Source organism: Phodopus roborovskii, unplaced genomic scaffold, assembly GCF_943737965.1.
Source record: "Phodopus roborovskii unplaced genomic scaffold, PHOROB, whole genome shotgun sequence".
Lineage (NCBI taxonomy): Eukaryota > Metazoa > Chordata > Mammalia > Rodentia > Cricetidae > Phodopus > Phodopus roborovskii.
This window is the reverse complement of record NW_026126691.1, coordinates 2,700,756-2,723,597: the sequence shown is the minus strand read 5'-3', so window position 1 is coordinate 2,723,597 and position 22,842 is coordinate 2,700,756. Positions and strand designations below refer to the sequence as shown.

Sequence of the window (22,842 nt, the reverse complement as noted above, 5' to 3'; positions counted from 1 at the left end):
CCTGTCCCATAGGAGGAAACTCATGCTTTGTCCTGTAAATCTGGCCAAGAACCCAAGGTTGGTGAGAACTCTAGGGATGAACCTACTACTATTATTCTGCTAAATGAATATAATATCAAGTGACCATCTGAATTCATATCTCTGTACCCATAGATTAGGGTAGCTCTCAGATGTCAGAGAAGTTTCTTTGTGTAGTTGAAGGTGGTTAATGAAGAAACCCATAGCTGTTCAAAGTACAGAGAGTAAGTGTCATTGGAGGACTAAAATGGGACATCTATATCACATTCTCTTCCCTCCCCTCGATACCAGGGACCATCAAGAAAGTGAGATTAAGCTGGGCATTGGTGACACACGCCTTTAATCCCAGCACTCTGGAGGCAGATGCAGGTGGATCTCTATGAGTTCCAGGCCAGCCTGGTCTACAGAGTGAGTTCCAGGACAGGCTCCAAAGCAATACAGAGAAACCCTGTCTCAAACAAACAAAAAACAAAAAAAAAACAAAAAACCCAAAAAAAAAAAAAAAAACAAAGCAAAATGAAACAAAAACAGTGAGATAAGTGGGATTAGGGAGGACTGGAGTGAAACAGTGTTGTCTGGATATGACAGAATCACTGTACTCATTATAGCAGCTGTGATTACCCTTATAGTATCTGGACAAAACCAAATCATTCAGCATCCCATCATGGAAGAGGAGCCGAGGAGCCAACATCCTCTACTGAGGAACTGTGGATAGTTGATGGCTTCTGGGGGGAGGAGGAAGAGTCAGCTTTCTTTAAGATGTAACCCCTGGTAGGTCATCCATGCTCCAGTGTGTTGTTCCACACATGGGAGTGTAAAGTGTACTGTTTTTCCGCCTGCTGCCGCTGGTCTTGTCCCGTGCAGTGTTCTGAAGAGCTGTAAAACCTTGGCTGGCTGACCCATGGGTCCATTTGTAAGGAGTTTGGTTTTTCCTCCCACTGCCGGTCTGGTCCCGCCGCCACGCCAGCCCCAATTAGCACACAGAGACTCTGTATTTGATATAATCCTGTTGGCCAGTTACTAGTTTCTTATCGGCTAGCTCTATCTTAATTATTAACCCATTTCTATGTATTTCCACGTGGTCTTACCCAGAGCAGAGGAATGGCGGTTCTGTTCTCTCCAGGCTCTCCATCCTGACTCTTTTACTACTTCCTATTTCCTCCTTGTCTCCTAGTCCCTCCTATCTTCCTTTCCTATTGGCCAACAGTGCTTTATTCATTAACCAGTATGAGAAACATATACAGAATGACATCTCGCATCATGGGAGTATATGTTCAACATAAGTTTAAATCAAAACATGAAGCTCTGAGGAGGTGGGAGCTTGGGGCTGTATCTGGGAGGGTTTGGGAGAATATGATCAAAATATAATTGTATGTAAAGGAAGGTGGAGAGAGTAATGGCAGTAAAGAGTGAGTGCTGCTCTTGCAGAAGATTGGGGTTCATTTCTTGGCATCCACATGGAGGTTGATGGCCATCTATAACTCCTGTTACAGGTACGAATACACTCTCCTGGCCTCCTTGGGCTCTAGGCATGTATGTGGTACATATACATAAATGTAGGCAAAACACCCCCATGCATTAAACAAACAAATGGCTTCCTCATGTAAGAACCCCAGAAACTGGCCATATTCCATCCTTCCCCTGCACCAGCTTGGTTGAGAGGATGGTGGGCATTTTACACACATTGGTAATAGGATGGGATTTGGGATTGATGATCTGGGGAGATTTTCTTGCTGAGTCCTGATTGTTTTAGCACCTTGGGAGTTCCAAGGGTATAGGTGTCCAACCTGTGGCCTGAGGGCTGCATGTTACCACTGGTAACTGTGAATGGAAGCCAACACAAAATCATGAGCTTACTTTAATTGTGATTTTGAATTTTTTTTTTATAACTGGAGTGTACAGTTGAGCATGAGTGCTACCAATTAGATTTTGTGGCAGTGTCAGAAAGTGGGACACTTCACATTGTGACTTCAGGGATTGCTTCTGAAGTTGGAGAAAACTTTAAGGCTTGCTTGGTAGCTCTGCCTTGTCTGCTGTGAGGACAAGTGTGTTACGGTGTGATTGGGAGAGGGAAAAGGAGAACTAGATGAGCAACTGTCACAAAGGCCAGGGTGGATGGCTAATGGCCGATGGCTGATGGCTGTGGTTATCTCCACATGCTCTTGACATCGGGTTTCTTTTGGGCTTCTGCATCTTAGCCAATTTTAATCTAATTTCTATCATGCCACAATATGTCTGCATCAAGCTAACTATGCCAGGTAAGGGAAGCTGTAGGCAGAGTCCCTAAAAACTTGAGGGGGATAGGCACAGGGTAGCCTTTTTGTTTTGAGGTGCCAGCCTTTAAAGTTGCAGAAGCAATTGTGAGATCAGTGGCTCTGGGTTGTGAGTAGCTGGGTAATTTCTATTTCTGTTCCATTTATTATACAGGTATCTTATGTAGGCCAAGACTGCAGAGAAATCCCAGAGCAGCTCGGCAGGGACTGTGGACATTTTGCAAAGAGGCTTGATCTGAGCTTCAACCTGTTGAGGTATGTAACCTTCGAGAGATGTAGATCAGGCCTGGGCCACTCAGGTCCCTCCAGGACCTTGAGCTGGCAGATGCAAGGCTCCCAGCTCTGTGCAGGGTCTGGAGAAACATGGAACCACATCCTGCAGTCTGGTGCCTCTTCAGATGACTTGTTGGCTAGTCTTCTAGCAAGTGCAGCTAAGACGGTCAGCGTTTATGAGCATCGTCCACCTCATGACTGTGGGAGGGACTTCCCCTTCTCACTTTGTTCTTTTCCTTTCCCGTGGACATCTTTGTACATAAGTCTGAATCCTTTTGGGGACAGAATAAGATGGTGCCATGAGTGTTTCAGGGGTGTTTAGCTTGGCTTTTTAAGAATGACTGTCTCTCACAGAATGTATCAAATCACAGATTTTATGTGTGTGTGTGTGGTGTTTCACTTTTGATGTTTTTAATATTCATGAGGATGTTCTCTCTCAAAGGACCACCATTGGAGTGGTTTCGAGGGGAGGGAATTTCTAGCAACTCTTCTTGTCTTGGCCAAAGGTTAAGTGTGATGTTGTATGGCAACAGGTAGCCATTTCCTTTCTTCCTATGAGTTATGCTGGTATGTGGGCTTGGTAGACAAAAGTTGTGGTCCTTGTAAGTGTTGGTGGGAGAGGTGGACAGGGGTCAGGAAGGCAGCTTTGCTCCTGAGTTGGTTGCAGTTAGGCTGTTCTCTAAGTGATGTTCTTGAGTGTTATCCTGCTCTCTGCTTGGGACGTGAGCACCATTCTGAAACCCAGATATGTACCTGTTTTTAGGCCTTAGAGTCTTTGAGTTTTCTGAACTCTGAGTGGGGAGACTTTGGGATGAGGAATTTGGGGGAAGATGAATAGCACCCAGGGAACTGGCTCTCAGTAAGTAGTGGTGAATGGTAGCTTCAGTTAAGCCAGTGCCATCACCTAGTGAATGCCTGGGAAACAGAACGGTCTACACTGAGCTGCATGGCACGAAAGGGTGTCTTGAAGGTGACGTGCCCCTGTGTATCTGCTCCCTGTGGAAACTATTGCAATGTTAGTACAAAAGGTGTTTAAACACCATTGCTGCCTCTAGACAACTCCAGGGTGCTTTGTGGTCCCAGTGTCAGAGGGAGGACAGGGTAGGCAACCTGGAGTGAACTGGCTCTAAGACATTCAACCTTTCATAGCTCAGGCAAGAGATCATGTTCTTCCACAATGTCCTGAGTCTTGCCTTATGGCTTGGGGCTGGGGGCGGGGGGCTGTAGTTGCCAGTGAATGTCTGGTGGAAACACAGAGGTGGGTTCAAAGAGGCTTGGGCCCAGTGAAGGAGGGTGTCAGTGGGCAGTGAGAGTATTAAGGACAGGCAGTTTCCTTTGAGAAGAGGAGGGGATTTTCTGTGGTATTTACTTGGCAGAGGCCTGTTAGCTGCTCAGAACCCTGCTGTTGTCTGTGTTGTACTCTGTGTGAGCTCTGTGCTGGTTGGGGTTGAGTTGGGGGCTGGGATGCAGGTAGGAAGGATGAGGCCAAAGACTTGTGGACAGTGTCTGTTCAAGAGTTGGTTAAATTGGGCAGAGTTACAGACCATAGGGCAGAGAAACGTCAGCACATGAATTGGGCATCTTGGGTTAAATCACCTTTGACCCTCATTACTTACCAGACTGGGGGTGTATATGAAGTGGGTGGCATCATTTCTCTCGAGCTTAGTTACATACTAGTCTAACTTGCCTTTAGTCACATAAAATCTAAGATGTTTTAGTTAATAAACTACCCTTTCTTTAAACAGTAAGACTAAGAGAGCAGGAGAATACAGAGAGAGGAAGAGGAGGCTGTCAGCTCACATTTAAAGGGTGTGGGTGTATGACAGGAAGACCTAAGTGTGCTGGGTTCCAGGGGTCAGTGCTGGTGGGATGCCTCCCTCAGAAGGCTGCTTGCTTTGCAAGCATGAGGGTCTGACTTTGATTTTCTGAATTGGGGTAAAAAGCCAGGAGTGGCAGTGTGTACCTGGCATCCCAGCCCTGGGGAGGCAGAGGCAGGAGATTCCTGGGGCTTGCTGGCCAGCTAGTCTAGATGAATTGGGCAGCTCCGGGTTCAGCTGGCGAAGGTAGATGTGGGAAGAATAGGAGTTTGGAGGTGTATCCAGAAGTAATGGGGAGTAGGAGTGAGTATGATCAAAATACATCATATGTTGTATGTATGAAATTCTCCAAGAATTAATAAAATTAATTAAAAAATCTAAAACCCACAAAGTACCTAAATGAGGCTGGGCATGGAGGCCTGAATCTGTAATAATTCTAGTACTTGGGATGCTGAGGCAGGAGAATTGCAGGTTTGAGGTCTGCCTGGACTACAGAGTAAATTCAGGGTTACCCTGAGCTGCATAGTGATACCCTGTCTCAAAACACAAAACAAAATGAAAGAACTCCAAAACATTAAAAAACCCAAATGTAGTAGTATTATATTAAGTACCCTTTATTCATAGAAGTTTCTCTATGGACACACTCCTGCCCCTACCATGTCCATGTGGGTTATAGAACCATATTTCCTAGTTGATTGCCCCATGGCCCCCTGTTCTGACATCTCTTAGCTTTGTTGCCTACAATTGTGCTTTTTTGGCAAACTTTTTGGCTCTATTCTGGACACCTCTTTTCTCCAAAACCAAATACAGTATTATTATTGACAGTGTGTATGTGTATGCATACGTGTGTGTGTGTGTGTGTGTGTGTGTGTGTGTGTGTGTGTGTGTACAATGAAACATTTGTATGTCCCAAGGTAGCAAGATCAGCTGCAATTGGTGTGTTGGACCACCATTTGTTTTGGGGAAAGGGGTTCTATTCATTTAATTTTTAGTAGTTAAAACCTATACATGACACAACATTTCAAAGCACAGGCATGCAAAGAATGGGACAGAATTCTCACATCTCTGTCCTTTGGCCTCCCACTCCTGCCCTTCCCTCTTAGCTATTTCTCAACTTTTGTGCTGAGTTCTATATCTAGAGATGTTGTATGGAGACACTAATGTGAATTTCATGCTTGTGCCCTAGCTATACTGAGATACATCTGACAGCTAAAATTACACATACTTGTGGTGTACAACGTGATACACAGTTCAATATAGTTACCACACACACACACACACACACACACACACACACACACACACACACACACACACATACTGATTGTCTAATACCAAATGGTCAGCTCTGAAAACTTACATACAAGTAACATTATATAGAGCAAACAGGTTGTATTTATGTATTTAGAAGCAATCATACATATGTAATTCTTAAAGAACAAGAGTTCATGAATTTGTAAGAGAGCTAAGGTACATGGAGTTGGAGGGAAGACAGGCAAAGGGGAAGTGATATAATTATATTATAAATTTAAAAAAAGTAGAAAAAATTAAAAAAGAAAATAATTGCTCTGTGTTTTATTTTAGGTAGCCTTGTGGCTTCAGGTGTTATGTTTAAGTCTTTATGTTGAGGAGACCATCTTGTCTCCTGGTGTGGTCTTGGTGCCTTTATTGAAAGTGTTAACCTTGAGTGGAAGGATTTGAGTCTGGGTACTGTATTGTACTCCACTGTCTTTGTCTCATGCTAGTACTGAATTGCTTTGGTAACTGTATCTTTGCAGTGTATTTTGAAATTAGGTAGCTTGTTGTCTCAGCTTTTCTTCCCTTTGCTCAAGATCATGTGACTATTTGGGATCTTTTGTGGACATCTGGATTTCGTGAAAAATGTTGGGATTTTGGTAGGGGTTGTATTGAATCTGACACTCATTCTAAGTGTAAAGTTCCTTTAACAACATATTAAGTTGTAGAAAACCCAGACTGTATGTCCATTTATTTGTATTGTCTTTAGTTTCTTTCAGTGTTTTATAGTTCGTTGAGTAGATCTTTCACTTCTTTAATTAAATTTATCACTAAGTGTTTTATTTTTTCTTTCAGTTAAATTGTAAATGGGGTTGTCTGCTCTGGATTGTTGTTAGTGTATAGAAATGAAACTGACTTTTACATGTTAATTTTATATTGGAAACTTGCCTGAATTGGTTTTGATAGAATCTTTGTGGCTTTTATGTGTGTGATCATATTGTGTGCAAGTGGAGACAATTTTCCTTCAAGTATTTTGATTTAGATTCTCATTGTTTTTTTTTCTTGCTTAATTTCTCTCTCTGGTTGGGACTTCAAGAAATATACTGAAGAAAAGTGACAATGGTGAGTATCCTATGTGTGAGGAGAACCTCCCAGCTTGTCACTATTCAGTGTGATATTTTCTGGGGCCTGTCATATATAGACTTTATTTTTTCCCTTAAAAGGATCTTAGTCACCTGTAGATTCAGTTTTACAGTGATGTGGCATTCAGTAAAAAGTGTAAGATTGTCTTTGGTCACCACATAAAAATCGTGGATCCCTTGAAGCTCCTGAAAACTTAAACTCCCAGCCTCCAGGCTCAAGACACCTGTGTTCACTACTGTTATGCATGTACTATAAAGACCACACTTACAAGCTCTAATTACTTCAGGGTTTTGGCACCTGCTTGTCACTTAGTGAGGTACCGCATCACTGGCTTGCACTATAGGATTCACACTCTTCACCATGAGCATGTCTGTCAGGGGCAAGTTTATTGTGTGGTTGGATAGTTTTTCATTCCTTTAAAAATTCTCTTGGGCTTGATGTATTAGTTTTTGTTTTATCTTATTATATTTTATTTTTACCATATCTTATTTTATTATTATTCCTTGGGAGCTTGCTTGTTTTCTAATGAGAGACAGAAAGGGGTAGATCTGGATGGGAGGAGAGATGGGTAAGAACTGGGAAGAGTAGAAGGAGGGGAAGCTATAGTTAGGAGATATTATGTGAGAACAAACAAAATCTATTTTCTTTTTTTTTTAAACAAAATCTATTTTCAATAAAGGGAGAAAAATCTCCTCCAAAACAATGTTTAATTTCTTTTTACATTTATTTATTTGGGGTGTTTGTACATGTACAAGTGTGTGCATACATGCATGCATGAGCCTGCATCACACCATGCAAGTGGAGGTCAGAGGATAATGCCTTTCACCCTGGGGGTTGTCAGACTTGGTGGCAATCACTTTTACTTGCTTAGCCATCTTGCCAGTCTGTGTTCGATAGTCTTGTTTAAGAACTCAGATCTTGGGGTTGGAGAGATGGTTCGGCAGTTAGGAGCCCTTTTCTGCTCTTGTAGAGGACCTGAGTTTAGTTCTCAATATCCAAAGTGGTTCACAGTTGCCTGTAATTCCAGTGCCAGAGGATCTAATGCTGTCTTCTGGCCCATGCAGACACTTCTCCTCACTAGCACACACTCACACACATAATTAAGAATAAAAAATAATTTTTTTCTAAGACAAGGTCTTACTAAGTAGCTCTGTGTGTCCTATAACTCAATATGTAGACCAGATTGGCTTCCTCCTGACTAAAAATAAGCATAAACTTTAACTCAGATTTTTGTGATCATCATTCACTGTTAATTTACATATTAAAAATTAGTTTATTTTTGGCAATTTTGTAGGTGTCTATGATGTGTTCTGGTCATACTTACCACCCCACTCTCTCTTGTCCCTCTCCTATCTCTATCAACTCCTTTTCCCAACAAGTCTCCTCACTTACAGTTTATTTTTTTTATTTGCATGTTTTTGTTTTGTGGCCCACTGAATTTGACCAGGGATGCCCACAAATGGGCTTGGATATGCATTATTCAATGGAGCATGGGAGACTCACCAGTGGTTGTATTCCTGAAAACAATGATGTCCCCTTCCCCAGGAGCCATCAGTTGTCAGTAGTTCTCCAGGGAGGGGGCTGGTGTAAGGTCTGCATTGTATGGATGTACATCGTGTATGTACTGGATTTATTGAGAGTTCCTTATAAAAGGCACAGAATTTTGTTGAATGCTTTTTCTTGCATCTGAGGAGACTATGTAATGTTCGTCATTTGTTATTTTAGGGCTATAACATTATTGATTTGTATATGTTGTACAAATCCTTTTAATGTGCTGTTGAAGTCACTTTCTGGTATTGTTACAGATTTTTCAAACATAAGTTTATCTGAAATATTGGCAATGTTTTTTTTGTTCAATTGTGGTATAGAGGCAATGCTGGCATTGCAAAATGCAATTAGAATTTCCTCTCCTTTTCTGTTATTTGAGACAGTTCAAGAAGGGTTGACCTGAACCTCTTCCTCTTTGGTAGAGTTCACTAGTGAATCCATGAGATCTTGGGCTTTCTTTTGGGATTTTTGTTGATTTAATTGCCTGGCTTGTTATTTTGTCTGTTACAGGGCATATCTTCACAACTGGCCAGGTTTGAAGTTAACTCTCACCAAGATGTTAAAAAAAGAGGCATCAGTCTTATTAATGATCATCTACATATACTTTTCATTGTGAATCGCCTTCAGAAAAGAGTGCAGGAGACATAGCTCAGTGGCCAAGCACTTGACTAGTATGTATGAGACTCTGAGTTTAATCCCCACACTGAAAAAGACCTGTGGGTGGTGTTATAGTTATTGCCCAGCCTGATGTTCCTTTGCTCTGTATCCAAAAATTATTCTTTAAGAATACATGTGTGGACACATACATAATACATGTTTATGTATACAACAAACAATATGCAGCATTCTACTTATTTTCCTGTGGGTACTTATTCATACTGGCAGAAAGATAATTACAGATTTTAATGTTCTGAACTTTTGCTTGATGGTATGGTGTGTTCTTCAAATTCTATTACAGCTATGGTCTTCTGTATGTATTAGCTACTTAGAGTAAATCCATCTCCTTCTCACTTGAGATGTCCAACAAATTGGTTAGTTCTCAATCATGAATTGTGGATTTTAGGTTATAATGTTTCAGCGAGTCTGTGGAGTTTAAAGTCTTTGGAGATACTATGTGTCTTATCAAGTTGTAAGTTGGAAATAGAAGCAAGAGAAGAAACCCAAATGAAACCTTTGTCTCCCTTAAGAGGCCCAAAGTCCCTGTCTTCTGCATTTCAGTCTGGGTCTGATTCTTGAGATGGATGGGAACCAGGCCAGCTACAGGAATATGACCCAGGTGAGCTCTTGGGGCATAATTTCCAGGACCAGGTCCTCTTGCCTACCCTGGAATGAGAGTAGAGATATGGAGAGTTAATTGGCAAATAGCCAGGAGGAGTGGCATATTGCACCTTAATTTTCATGCATTAACAATCACATGCTAGCATCTGTATATGTGAAATACTTAAGATTTGTTTGTGAAGGTTTTATTTTCTTAAAAGCAGTAATAATCTATGTAGAAATATTGGAACACCCAGGAAAGTAAGCAGGAGACAGTTTTTGACAATCTTATCAATTATATATCACCATATTTAACATTATGGTTGTATGGTCTTTCTGGTCTTTCCAATGCCACTAGAATGATGCATGTGTTCAGACTGTGTTGGAAACACTTTGTTATTTTGGTAACTGTTGCATAATAATTAAAGTGTTTACATTTTATGTGTGTGTGTGTGTGTGTGTGTGTGTGTGTGTGTGTGTGTTTGTGGAGGTCAGAGGACAACTTGCAGTTGTCCACTATCTCCTTCCACCATGGAAATTCTGAGGCTAACACTCAGATCATTGCTCTTGGTGGTAAGCATCTTAACCCACTAAGCCATCTATCTAGTAGGTCTTTATATAACAAATTTTGATGGTATTTTAAACCATTCCTTAGTGTCAGTTAGGTTGCTTCTAAATTTTCCCATTATAGATAGCTCAGTTATAAATATCCTTACAATGTTAATTGATGAGCATATCTCTGCTTAGTTACTTTGAACAAATTCCTAAGGGAGCGCTTTGGTACAGGTGCCAGGTTGCCCTCTCATAAAGTTTATGAATGCCTGTTGTCCCAAATTCTTCCTTGAGCAACCTCCTGTCCTACTTCATAGCTTACATTATTGAAGAGAACCCTGTGTCTTAGTCAATTGGTTTCTGGATCTGCACAAGGCAAAGAGAGCTGTTTGAATGAGTTGCCCTAGCATCAGTTTTCCCTTCTGACTGGGGCAGGGGTAGAGTGTCCCTTGTGGCCCCATTCCTCTTCCCCAAAGACCCTGAATGGTTTCAGTGGGGAGCAGCTTAGCTTGTTGAACACAGAAGGCAGAGCAGAGCTCCTGTAGTAAACAGTGATAAATATGCCTGTGTCAATCTGGCAATAAAAGTGAGAGGGCTTAATTGATCTATGGCAACAGGAAGCTTACGTTTTAAAAATTAAATTATTTGCAGTCGCATCTTATTTAGCATCACTGATTAATGTGCTGGGTGGGAAATTGCTTAGAAGAAAATGTCTGTTGGGAAGTAGTATGCTGCTCTCCTGCCTTCTGCCGTGAGGGGGTGGAATGGACTTGGGGACAGTTTATGCAGTTCTAAGAGTCAGTGGCTCTACCCTTTCCACAAAGCCCAGCTGCACGCTGGGAAGTAGGCATCTGGCACACTGTCACAGCTTCTTCAGAGAAAGATGCACTGCAATTCCCTTGTTCTAGATAGTTGGGCAGAACTAGGCCAGTTATCTTGGGAAGATGGGCAGTGAATGGCTTTGGGGTTAGACACTCTGGCTTGAACTCCCATTCTGACTTGACTTGCTTCTGTTGCTGACTTCATGTTTTACATACTAAAATGTTAAGTGTTATGTGTAATATCCCTACTAAATTGCTTGGGACTTGCTAGGTCTTCAGTAAGCATGGCTACTGATCCTGCCAAAGAGGCTCAGAGAGAATGAGTTCATCTCTCTGCATTCTGTAGTTGCTGGGACTCTTCGAAGGCAGTGAGGGTTTCCTGTCTTTCAGCATTCTGTGTTTGTATTTCTCTGTGTTCTTTGGGATGGGCACAGGGCATAGATTCTAAGACAGCCAACATTCTCCTCTCCTCTTATTTAAGTCTTAGGTTTCAACCATTAATAGGTATGCTGATCAATTTTGGACATAGGTTTAAGTGAGGGAGGGAATCTATGTTGTAAGACTTTGGGACTAATTTTTATTTCAGCATGGCTTAAGCTATCCTGTTACAAATAATGTGGTTTCTGATTGCTTCTAATATTTTACAGGTTAACCAATTCATATCATATATTTTGAATCCCTGCCAATTAGGAACAGGCCTGGTAACAAATTCTCCCCCTATACCACCAAGGAGATGAGCTCATGAAACATTGGCATTGGTCTTTGTTAAATAGTATCTTTATAGTTGAGGGCCCTGTACTAATTACTTCTGAAATCCAGGTGTCCAGGTCTTTCCTGGATCACACAATGACTTTGCATGGGGTGATGTTAATGAAGATGGTCTATGACACTGATAGTGTGGTATCACCAATAAATTATTTATGATTCTAAAGAACTGCAATGTTCTGTATGTGTTGAAAACAGCATCCCTCTGAGCTGAGGTAAAGGACACACAAACTTGTTTTGTTCTAAGAGTTTATTACTGATCATTCAAATGTCTCCAGCCATCAAACAGACATACACTCAAAAGACAAAGTGCACAGCCAGGTGGGTCACATGTAACATATCAGTGTAAGAGCCTGATTTTGACACTTCTGGAATGTCTCACAGAAACAGAAAAGTGGCTGCATTAAGCTAGGAAGGGCATTCAGGGGTAAGTATCAGTCCCATGAATGGTTGCCATGGTACTTTCCTCTTGTTACCCCCTCTCCAAGTCTTCCTGGCTTTCTGCATTTCTACCCACTGGGCCCAGAAGGTAGGATGTTGGGCCATAGAGGGACAGACTGGCTTGGGAAGTTGTGGGCAGCCAGCAAGAATTTATGACAGGCTGCAGGTTATTTCTGAGCTTCATTTTCTCAGGGATGACCCTGCTACCTATGATTTACAGGAACTGCTTTCACCAACCCTGCTTCAGTATTTCCTGTAGTAATTGTCCTTAGAATTAGAAATTCCTAGAATTTTAAGCATCAATTTTTATTTTCATTGCAACCATTTTTTTTCTACCCTGGAACCTGGAGTTGAGGACTCACCCATCTTTCTGCACTGCTGTCTGTTTAGAGTCGTGGGGTATTAAGGTGTCGGTGGTACTGCCTTTAATGTTATATGCTATACCAGGGTGGCATTGATGATTTGGGGGTGGGCAGTGTAGGAAGAAAGATCAGAGCCTTTAACCCTGTTATATTTTCTTGTTACTGGGCCTCCAGATTCTTCACCACACACTTTGCTGCTGCAGGAGGTAATTTGTTGCTGCAGCAATGGTGATGGTGATGGTGATGGTAGCTCTATTGCTATTAAGTGCATGAGGTTAGGGATGCTAAATGCCTTGCTGAATGTGTTTATCTGGGACAAAAAAAGAACCCACCCACTTCTCCTGCATGTGTGTTCCACTGAGGATCTGTGGATGCTTTGGAGACAGGTTTTACAGATGGGCTTCATGATAAAACAAATTTGGCAAATATTGAGATGTGACTGGTCCTCTCTCCATGAAGTCCTGCAATGGGGAGTTGAACAAATGATTTTAGTAGTTATGTTCATTTTCTTTTTGTAAATTTTATTTAAATCAGAAACAATCTTATTTTACATATCAATCCCAGTTCCCTCTCCCTTCCATCCTCCCATGCCTCCCACCAATCCCCCAGTCTGTCCCCCATCCACTCCCCAGGGAGGGTGAGCCTTCCATGAGGGATCATCAAAATCTGTCAAGTCATTTAGGGTAGGGCCTAGGCCCTCCCCCATATATCTAGGCTAAGGGAGTATCCCACCATGGGGAATGGGCTCCTGAAGTCTGTTCATGCACTAGGGTTACATTCTGGTCTCACTGCCAAGGGTCCCATAGGCTGCCCAGTCCTCTTAGCTGACACCCAAGTTCACAGGGCCTAGTTTGGTCCTATGTTGATTCCCTAGCTGTCAGACTGGAAGACTCTTTTTGGTTTTGTTTATTTTCTTATTAACAGATAGCAACTAACATTATGCAGGCCTTACTCCTTCCAAGGCTTGGCAGAATACTTCCCATATGTGTTCTACTGTAGTCCTCCACAATTCTCCAGATGAAACTATTAAAACCCACACTTTTCACTCATGAAGCAACTGAGGTTCAGGGAAACCTAGATGCATGGTTTGTTAAAAAAAAATATGAGAGTTGGGATTCCATGTGCCTGGGTCTAACTATGCACAGGAACATAGCATGACTTCTAAACTTTTGCTTTCCTATGGGAGAAAAGTTTCCTTTTTTTCCGGTTAAATCCCCAAAGTCTGTAGAAATTGCTATAGCAGGGTTTCCAGTATATCCTCAGGACCTCAGAGGCCTCAGCCAGTAGCCTTCTTTCTTTTTTCTTGCTTTTCTAGTTTAGGAATTTTGGTGCAGCAATACCAGGATGCCCAGGTGGGCCCAGAAGCAAGGGGTCCCAGAGGATGTACCCTGGGATACATTTCTTCTCCACTTGGGCTTCACAGCTTGGCCTAAGTCCAAGGTTACAGTCATGGGAAAAATGATTCAGCCTTGCTGTTCCAGTCCTGGAACAGTGGACAAGACATGGTGTGTGTTCACTTGTACATGGACTCACACTCACATACACGCCCTGTCTGGAAAGCCTCCTTCGTCTCCTCAGGGACTGACTGTTGGTGATTTTAGCTGTTCCATATTCCCAAATGATGAAAGGGAGCCATTATCCTCTTTTTGCTTGGGTGTCTGTGTCTAATTGTAGGAATATAATGACAAATTCTCCCTGGCTGAGACTTTTCGTCCCAGCGCTTTTTCTTTCTTACCTCGTCACCGCTGTAGTACAAGGTCACATAGGGAGTAGAATGAGGTACATTACACAGGTCAGGTTTTCTTTATGGTTGAAAAAAAGGGCTCCACCCCCGACCCATCCTTATGGAGATCAGCTGTGAGCCTCCCCATCTCCCCCAAGCTTGTCTCTTGACTTTACACAGAACCCATTCTTCATTCTCTAGGGTGTCTGCTTTTTCTCTGGTTATGCAGAAATAAGAGTTGGGCACAACACAGAAGACCAACAAAAGAGGTTTAGAAGAAGGAAAAAAAAAAAACAAAAAAACCAAAAACCAAAAAACAACAACAACAACAACAACAACAACAAAAAACAAAAACAAAAAAAAAAACCTCAACCATTGTTGAGACAAAACAAGACTTATTAAAAACAATTGGGAGAGCAAAGAGGGGTTCTAGCCCTCACACAGCCGGTCAGTCTCCTGCTTCTGGAGTATTTTTTAAGAAAAATGCACTATTGTTAAAACTTTTTTCCCTCCGTTGATGGATTTATTTATAAGGTAGAGAAATATTTTCCCCATAATTGGGTAACTCTTAATAGTAGCAATTGCATATTTATCAGTGTGAGGGGCTGTTATTAATGTAACTGTCAGGCCCAAACACATTTCTGCATTAAATCCATTTAGTATGTGCATTATTCGGGCTCGAATGTCACCGGGACATCAAAGCCCCGTAGGCATGGAGAGCTCAGTGCCCTGCTGCGGCTGCCGAACAGGCCCTTGATCAATAAATGTAACATGTTAATGCAGAGCAAATAGAATAAAAGATTTCTTTGACAAGACATGAAAAATCACCTTGTGGCAGCTGGCATGTGATGCATTTCTGGGGGAGACACCAGCAAAGTTGAGCTGACAAGTAAAATGGGAGATGATGGCTGGAAGGTGCTTTTGTTTCAAACTTCTTTCTTGACCTGTCAGGTTTTGAAGGCGCCTCAATGGCTCTTTTTTGTCATGTGAAAATTGTAGTCTTAGGTAGTTATGAAGCAGTTATCTCTTCTCAGATTGTGAATGCTGCTGTTTAATTGATTCACTTAGCATTTGAAACTGTCACGCATTAATAATTGCAAAATCCTGTAGATACTGCGCACGGAGTGTGTCACGCTTAAATGTGTAGTTATCAGAAAATTAATATCCTTAATGAACCAGTGCTTTCAAACTAACATTGCATGAAATCTCTTTTGCCCTTTCATTTGTGGAAGCCACATCCTCCAGTTTGCGGAGAATCACCTCTCGACAGTTTGCTTTCTTGATGCCCGACAAATGCCAGCTTTGCTGTGGGTACATCGCGTGCTCAATGACAATAAATATAGTAATTATACTGGAGTTAGTAATTAACATAATTGTAGTCAATTACGACAAATACAGTGCAGCGCTAAATAAATGAGAGGGGGAGAAATTAGCAAGCTAATTGATTTGTCTTTGCTCGGCTTTCATTATAACTGGCAGGGCTGTTTTTCTTGGGGTGTTGTGGAGAGGAGGAGAAAATCTCCCCCCCGGATTGTTTACAAATAACCGATTTTGTTTTGAAGCCATTTTGTCTTTTGACTTATTATACTTCACCCCTACTCTGCTTAGCAAGGAGAAAAGAAAGGGAAAAGAGAATTTAAACGCCAAGGGAGCGTTTTTTGCTAATTTAGCTACATTGAGCTGATCGCTGAGTCTAAGGCAAGGCATGATTTACCTTTCCCTACGGCTTGAGGAGTTACATTTTTTTTTCTTTTTTCTTTTTTAGCTATTGCTTTGGTAAAACAAAGTATTTTTTTTTTAAATGTATATGTGTGTGTGTTCTTAGACTCCACCAGAAAGGTTGTGCTTTTGGCGGCGGCGGGGGGGGGGGGGGGGTGTTGGGGAGTGGGGGGTGGGGTGGAGGATTGGTATGTGTGTGTTGCGTGTGCTAATTTAATAAGTTCTATGCTGTTGACTGTGTGGGAGGAGTGGGCATCTTTTGCTTAATTCAGTCTGCCTCGGGTTCTTGGTTATCTTTATTCTTCAGTAGCCTTGGAAGAGATAGAAGAAAGACACAGACAGGATTGTTGGAGAATGCAGAGGAGGGGCTCAGCCTCGGGCCCCTGTTGACGTTCTCTTCTCTGCCACACTTCTGGGCTGCCCGGAAAGTTTGTGCTGGGGTCTCGCTGCCCATTTATCTCAAGCTGGTTTATTCTACTCCGCCTGGAGCCCTGGTTAATGGTGTTTATCGCGGGCCTCTGTTCTTTGTTCACCCTTCCCAATATGAATGCTGTTCATACCACTCAGGGTTCACACTGCTCAGGGAGAAACTGCGTATGTTTGGAGACATGGGGTCACATCACAGCCCTGTTTTTTCTCACAAGTTTTAGACACAGATTTTATTTTCCTTTGTCTTTTGTCACATGATGAGGGTTAGTAACCAGAACCTTTGCAGGATTGCAATGGGGAAAGTCTTGGCCTCAGCTTACCCAAGAGTCACATTGAATGCTTTTAGGAAATTATTTTTTAAAAAAGCATTCAGTATCACTTCTCCATTTCTATTATTCATCAGAAAAATCAGCAGTTTGGCCAAACAGGGATTTGCTGGGCTTTTCTTCCTGTAGATTCTCCTGGGTAGCTTCTAGCCTGATGCAAAGGGAGTTCAGGGCAGCAGTTTTAATGTTATTTACTGCATAGACTCAAGCCTGACCTGGCAGAGAGTTTGCCTTTTCAGATACCCTGAGATGCTGCAATGTTTGTGCAACCCAGGCTGTGCCCAGACACTGCTTGATGTAGGGCCATCTTTCATTTGTGTTTCATTTGGAAATCAACTTCTGATATCAAATATTTACATACAAGGGTCATTGAAATTATTCACAGTATTCAGAAGCCTCAGATTATCTAAATAAATGTACTAGACCCTTTGGAGGGGAAAATGGTTTGGTCATTGGTCATTGAAAAGAGACTTGGAACTAACTTCAGCCTGATGTAATTAGAGATGGGTCCAGGGGAAATGGAAAGATCCACACTGAGAGCTTTGGTTACCCAGAAAAGTTAAATGGAGATAGGGTGGTACACCTCTAGAGAGAGTGCCTTCTCTCCTGTGGAGGCCTGTGGCCTGTGGAAGGCAGTGGGAGAGTGGGCAAGGGGGAGAAGGAGGGTAAATGAATATGCGAAGGAAGCCTGGCCTCTGACCACTGCCAAAATGTATTCCTTGGAATCATTTTGTCTACCGTGTCTTGATCTAGCTGCTGTTTTTTATAGTCTGTGCACTCTTGAATGATACGCAGATGTTTAGCAGAGATACCCAAGATGATGACAAAGGAACCCCTTGCATCTTTATTATTGCTACGTGGAAGTTGGGCTAATTAGAGCTAGCTTTATTTGGCTCCCCGATTGCTTAAGAAATAATAGCATAAGGGAGTGTTTGAATTTTGATGCTGTTCATTTTAAATAAAACACTGTATATAAAAGTGCCATTTTTTTCTGTCTCCCTCCCTATTTGGTTCCTTTTTCCACATACACCTCTCTGGGGGCGTATGTGTTAGAGTTTGCACTTTAGAACTCCTAATGTCTTATTTGTTTGTTTTGTTTTTCTTCTTCCTTCTATTGTTTGTTAGGCACCAGCTCTGTTGCTAGCTCCTTACAGAATGTGTTTGTGGGGTTGTTAGCATGGAGCATGAGGGAATGGGCAAGTTGAAAGCTTACAGAATCTCATACCTTCTACGAAGCTGTGTGGTATGCACCTGCCTCTTGGCATGCTAGTCCTTGACTGAGGATATGTTAGAATTGCTTAATGGGACGCTAGCTTTATGTCAGTATTATACTTTCAGAATATCTTGACTGTCCCCTCCATATCTATCAGCTTGTCTCCTAAAAGCAGAGGATGGCCCAAGACTAGAGGAAGGAATGTGGGAGGCAGAAGTCTGCTTCTGTGCTAATAGTTGAACAGAAGGGCCTGGCTGTCTCCCTCTTGTGAATTCTTCTCAAATACATGAGCTGGACCAACATTATGGAAATATGCTCTTTGCAGGTGGGAGTAGCCAATTGTTATCCTGAACTTTATTGTTTGAGCTGGGCTTTAGCAAGAAAATCTAGCTTCTCATGGGATTTAGAGAAAAGGAGCCTGGCAGTGGCTCCCCAAAGTCATTGTCTAGTCCTCTCCTCTGAGGAATATTGGACCTGTCCCAGCCCATGACATGTGGTTTTAGGAGAGTGACTAGAGCATATTACAGTTAACTGTATACATTTATGTTTTTTTCCCCTTCTTCCTCCTTAGCTGCAGGTGGAAGTCAGTTTGGGGCCTGCTAATATTTAGAGGATGCAAGCAGGGTTACCATGGTCTTTATAGCTGCCATGGTCATTTGAATCCCTCTGTGCAAGGTTCATGAAGCCTTGATAACAGATGTAGTACCTGATAAAGTACCAGTAGGCATGGCTCAGGACAGTGTGATATCTTTAGAGCTGTCTGTCCTCAGAGGCTGAGAGCATGACCCTCTGTACTTCCCCACATGTGCATCTTCCATTCTATTGTGGACTGTCAGACAGTGGATGGCATGGGTCCTGTGAAGGCTCCGGTACTGGGTTCCTGGGAACTTAAACATGGCATGCTTTTGCTAAAGTTTACACATTCAGTGTGGGGACAAGGTGGTTCAAGTGGACTGAATAGAGATAACTGGAGTGACAGCTGTGTTCCTTCCCAGGGACCTTTGCAAACCTTAGAATTCTCTTTGCTGATTCACCAGTTTGTTGTCACTGAGTTGGTAAACAGAATTGAGGGGCTGCGTGGTGCCAGGGAGACAGGAACAAGAGGTGACAGACTCAGGTGAGCCCCAGGAGGCACCCCATGAGTGTCCCAAGGTATACACAGGACAGCCCAGCCTAGCTAAGTGACAGAGGTATCATGTAGATGTTGGTGCTCAGGACTTTCTCAGAATGGAACACTCCATCATGGGAAACTTCACAAGGTAATGGAATCTTTGTTACATCACAGAGGAAGGGCAGGTCTTTTGGGTCAAGATTTATGGGTTGAGTAAGTGGTTTGTATGATGTCAGGGCTTTGAGACCAGGCCCTTCTTTGGTGGGATGGTGAGAATGTGTGGGCTTTGTACCCTCAGTGGTCAGTTGGGGTCTTGGAAGGGGCAGCTGGAGAGCAGAATACAGTTCTTCCTATATCTACAGAATAGTGCTAATTGCACTACGTGGAGCCCAGCAATGTTGGAGTCTTTTAGGGAGGCGACACTAGTAAGGACTAGGAGATATGAGTTCTCTTTCTGAGTCTTTACTGTGGAGTTACAGGCACGAGGTGGGAGAAAAGCCACCTTTTGCTGAAGAAGGGCAGCCTACTCCCAGGCTGAGCAAGGCCCAAGCATCCACCCTGACATGCATACACGGCAATTATGCTGTTAGATGGATTACAGCTAATGGAGCTATCCTACAACTTGAGCCGCAAGTGCTTAGGGCCTCTTTGTACCCTTCAAGATCCTGTGGGCTGTCTCTGTGCCCCTCAAGGAGGGGAGAAGCTAGACTTTCAGAAAGCATATTCATTGTTGTTCTTCAGTTTGCTTCAGGGTGCCGTCTCCTCTGGGGGAGTTTGCACCTCAGTTTTGTACATGGCTATTGAAATGCAAACTTTTCAGAATGGAATAGAAACTTCTCTTTCCATATAACTCTTGGTAGGGTTATGCTTATGGTAGTTTGGAACATACAGTCTTCTGGCAATTTCTTATTTGACTAAATGGATTTTAGCTTACTTTAGAAGAGGTAACATGGCCTCCTCTGATTGCTAAACAAGAGCCATGACTTCACAGTTGGGACATGAGTGAAAATGTGCAGTTGGCAAGTGACTTTCCCAAGGGCACATGACTGGTCCAGTGGAGCGCCAAGTGGAAATGCAGCTTTGCCTGACAGCCCAGTTACTCTGCAGTGCCGCACAGATCAACTTTGATGCTCCTTCTTGTCTTCAAGCTCCTTTGCTGGCAAATTGATGTAGGTTGGTAAAACATCAGAGAAGAATCTGTCTTCCAAGAAAAGGAGACCCACCCCTACCCCACTAAAGCTATTGATGTTTCCTTTTCTTCCTAAACTTATGTTTGACTTTATCATTTTTTTTGTTTGTTTACCAAGAGGCGGTTAAAATTTTAGGCACACCTCAGAGAGATAGCAGGTTGGGTTCCAGACTGCTGCAAAAAAGCAGACTTTGCAATAAAGTGATTCACACAAGGGTTTTGATTTCCCAGTGCATGTAAAAGTTATGTTTACACTGCACTGTCATGTCTAAGAAAGCGTATACTTTAATTAAAAACACTACTGCACCAAGGGCTATCTGAGCATGTAGACAGCCTTCCATGATGTGGGGTCACTATGTCTGTGAGCTGCAATACATTGAAGCTCAGGGAAGTGAGGTAGCCTTGATTTTAAAAGCCTGTCTAGGGTCTGGAGAGATGGCTTAGTGGTTAAGAGCCCTAGCTGCTCTTCCAGAGGACCCAGGTTCAAATCCCAGCAAACATATGGCAGCTTACAATGGTCTGTAACTCCAGTTCCAGGGGATCCAACACCCTCACATATAAATACATGTATGCAAAACAAGAATACACATAAAACAAAAATAAATAAATTATATATGAAAAAGTTTTTAAAAAGTCTGCTTAGAATTTGGTTGGGTCTTCTTGTCTTCTTTATGGACCTCCAGGACCCTACCTGCTTCCACCTCTGCTATGTTCTTGCTTGTGTTTACCTAGACAACTTTTAAGAGCCCAGGTCTCTGTTGTCTCAAAGAAGTCATCCATTATCTCATTCTGCTGGGTCAACTTGGGTTGCACAGCTATTCAAATGCTCAAAAAGTCCCCAAGACACCATGAAGCCAGAGGTGCTTGGGCTGGAGCATGGGCTGGTGGAAGAGCAAGGAGGTTATGGGAGAAGACGTTATAGGGCATCCCATCACAAGTTCTCTGTGAGCCACCGAAGAAGCAGCCATTCAGTTCTTACTGTCATTTTTTCCCAAAGGGTATAATGGTGCTGGCCTAGCAGGGTCATGAAGATCAAATGTGAATTGTGAGTTTTCTACTCACAGAAGTTGTCCCAGCATACCACACGTCCCCAGAGTACTTGTCACTTTTAATTCTTTGCTTGCTTGTGAGCAGGATTGTCTTTATGGTTGTGTGGCATTGGCAGGTTTGTAAAAGCAGGACTCAGATTGGGAAGCATTGGGTCTGACTGGCCAGGTTTTAGTGATACAGCTCAGCAGTAGAGTGCTTGTCTAGCATAGATAAGTATGGGGCTAATCCCCCATACTTAAAACAAAGCTAAATGGCCACATTTCCCTTGGGAAATGACAACCCAGAGAACTTTTCCCAATATAATTCTGTTCTAAGGAGAGGGGCGTAGGATAGGAAAGAAGCCAATCTTCATTAGAGTACACAAAGCGTAATTATTATTAGTCTCCATGGAATATGTAGGGCTATGCATGGTGTGGCATGCAATTCGAGCACTCACAGTGTGAGGCAGGAAGTTCTTGAGTTGAAAGCCAACCTGGGATGCAGAGTGAGACTCTGTTGCAAGCCTCCAAAGGAATATTAAGTATTAAATAGGATATAGCAAGCTTTAAGAAAGCTAAATGCCAGAATGAAATTACATTTTATTTAATGATTCCCAGTGACTCCTTCTCTCCCTCCCTCCCTCCCTTCCTCCCTCCCTCCCTCCCTTCCTTCCTTCCTTCCTTTCTTTTTTAAATCTTCTTGTATCTATGAACTCAGATGGGAGAGGACTTTTCTCCCCAAGGCTCCTACCCCTAGCCCTGTTCACAGACTGCAACTGAGCTTCGGGACCAGCTTTGTCATTAGGCAGGAGGAAGGACTGGTTGGCATTTATTTTGTGGTGGGGTATGGGGCCTTGCTGCATTGTGCAAGCTTGTCTTGAATTCGTAGTTTCAAGTGATCTTTCCACCTCAGTCTCCTGAGTTGCTGGGACTATGGGTGTGCTACTGTTCTGTACTTCTGATCTACTTCCTCCTGCTTTGGGCTGGAGGAAAACTCTCCTTCCCATCCCCTGCAAACCAAGAGGGTAACTGGCCCAATGAGTATTTCCTAGTAAGGAATTTGGGATTAATTTTACAAACTTAAGTTTCTCTTATATACTTTTCCTGATTTTTAAAGAAGTTTATAGTATATGATGTATGTATACATATGTGTACATATTCATGTGTATGAAAAAGGGCATGTTTATGCCAGGCATATGTATGGAGGTCAGAAGGTCAGAGGACAACCTTAGGTGTTGGTCCTTGCCTTCGACTTTGTTTGAAACAAGGTCTGGATATGGCTTGATTCCTGACTATAATCCTAGCACTGTTAGGGGCAGAGATAAGAGGCTTGCTGGGGCTTGCCAGTTGTCAGCCTAGCACCAGTTTCAAGAGAGATCCTGTCTCAAAGAAATAAGGTGGAGAGCAATAGAACAGGTCTTCTGGTTTCTGCAATACATGCATAGGTACATACATCTGCACACATGTGCACATCAATACATGCATAGGTACATACATCTGCACAGATGTGCACATATACCACACATAACTTACCTTTCTCTCACATATGTTTAAATAAATTAGTTTTTAAAAGTTTCTTTTATACTTTTATAATTATA

At 42.5% G+C, this 22,842-nt stretch overlaps 1 protein-coding gene across 1 annotated transcript in view; it reads left to right on the top strand.

Annotated features, from left to right (window-relative positions):
* Positions 1 to 22,842, top strand: part of Lrmda (leucine rich melanocyte differentiation associated) — a 1,031,836-nt gene that overhangs the window by 5,048 nt on the left and 1,003,946 nt on the right. The window contains exon 2 of the mRNA XM_051174746.1: positions 2,446 to 2,546. Within this exon, the coding sequence (XP_051030703.1) occupies positions 2,446 to 2,546 (101 nt within the window). The remainder of the gene's footprint in view (positions 1 to 2,445; positions 2,547 to 22,842) is intronic.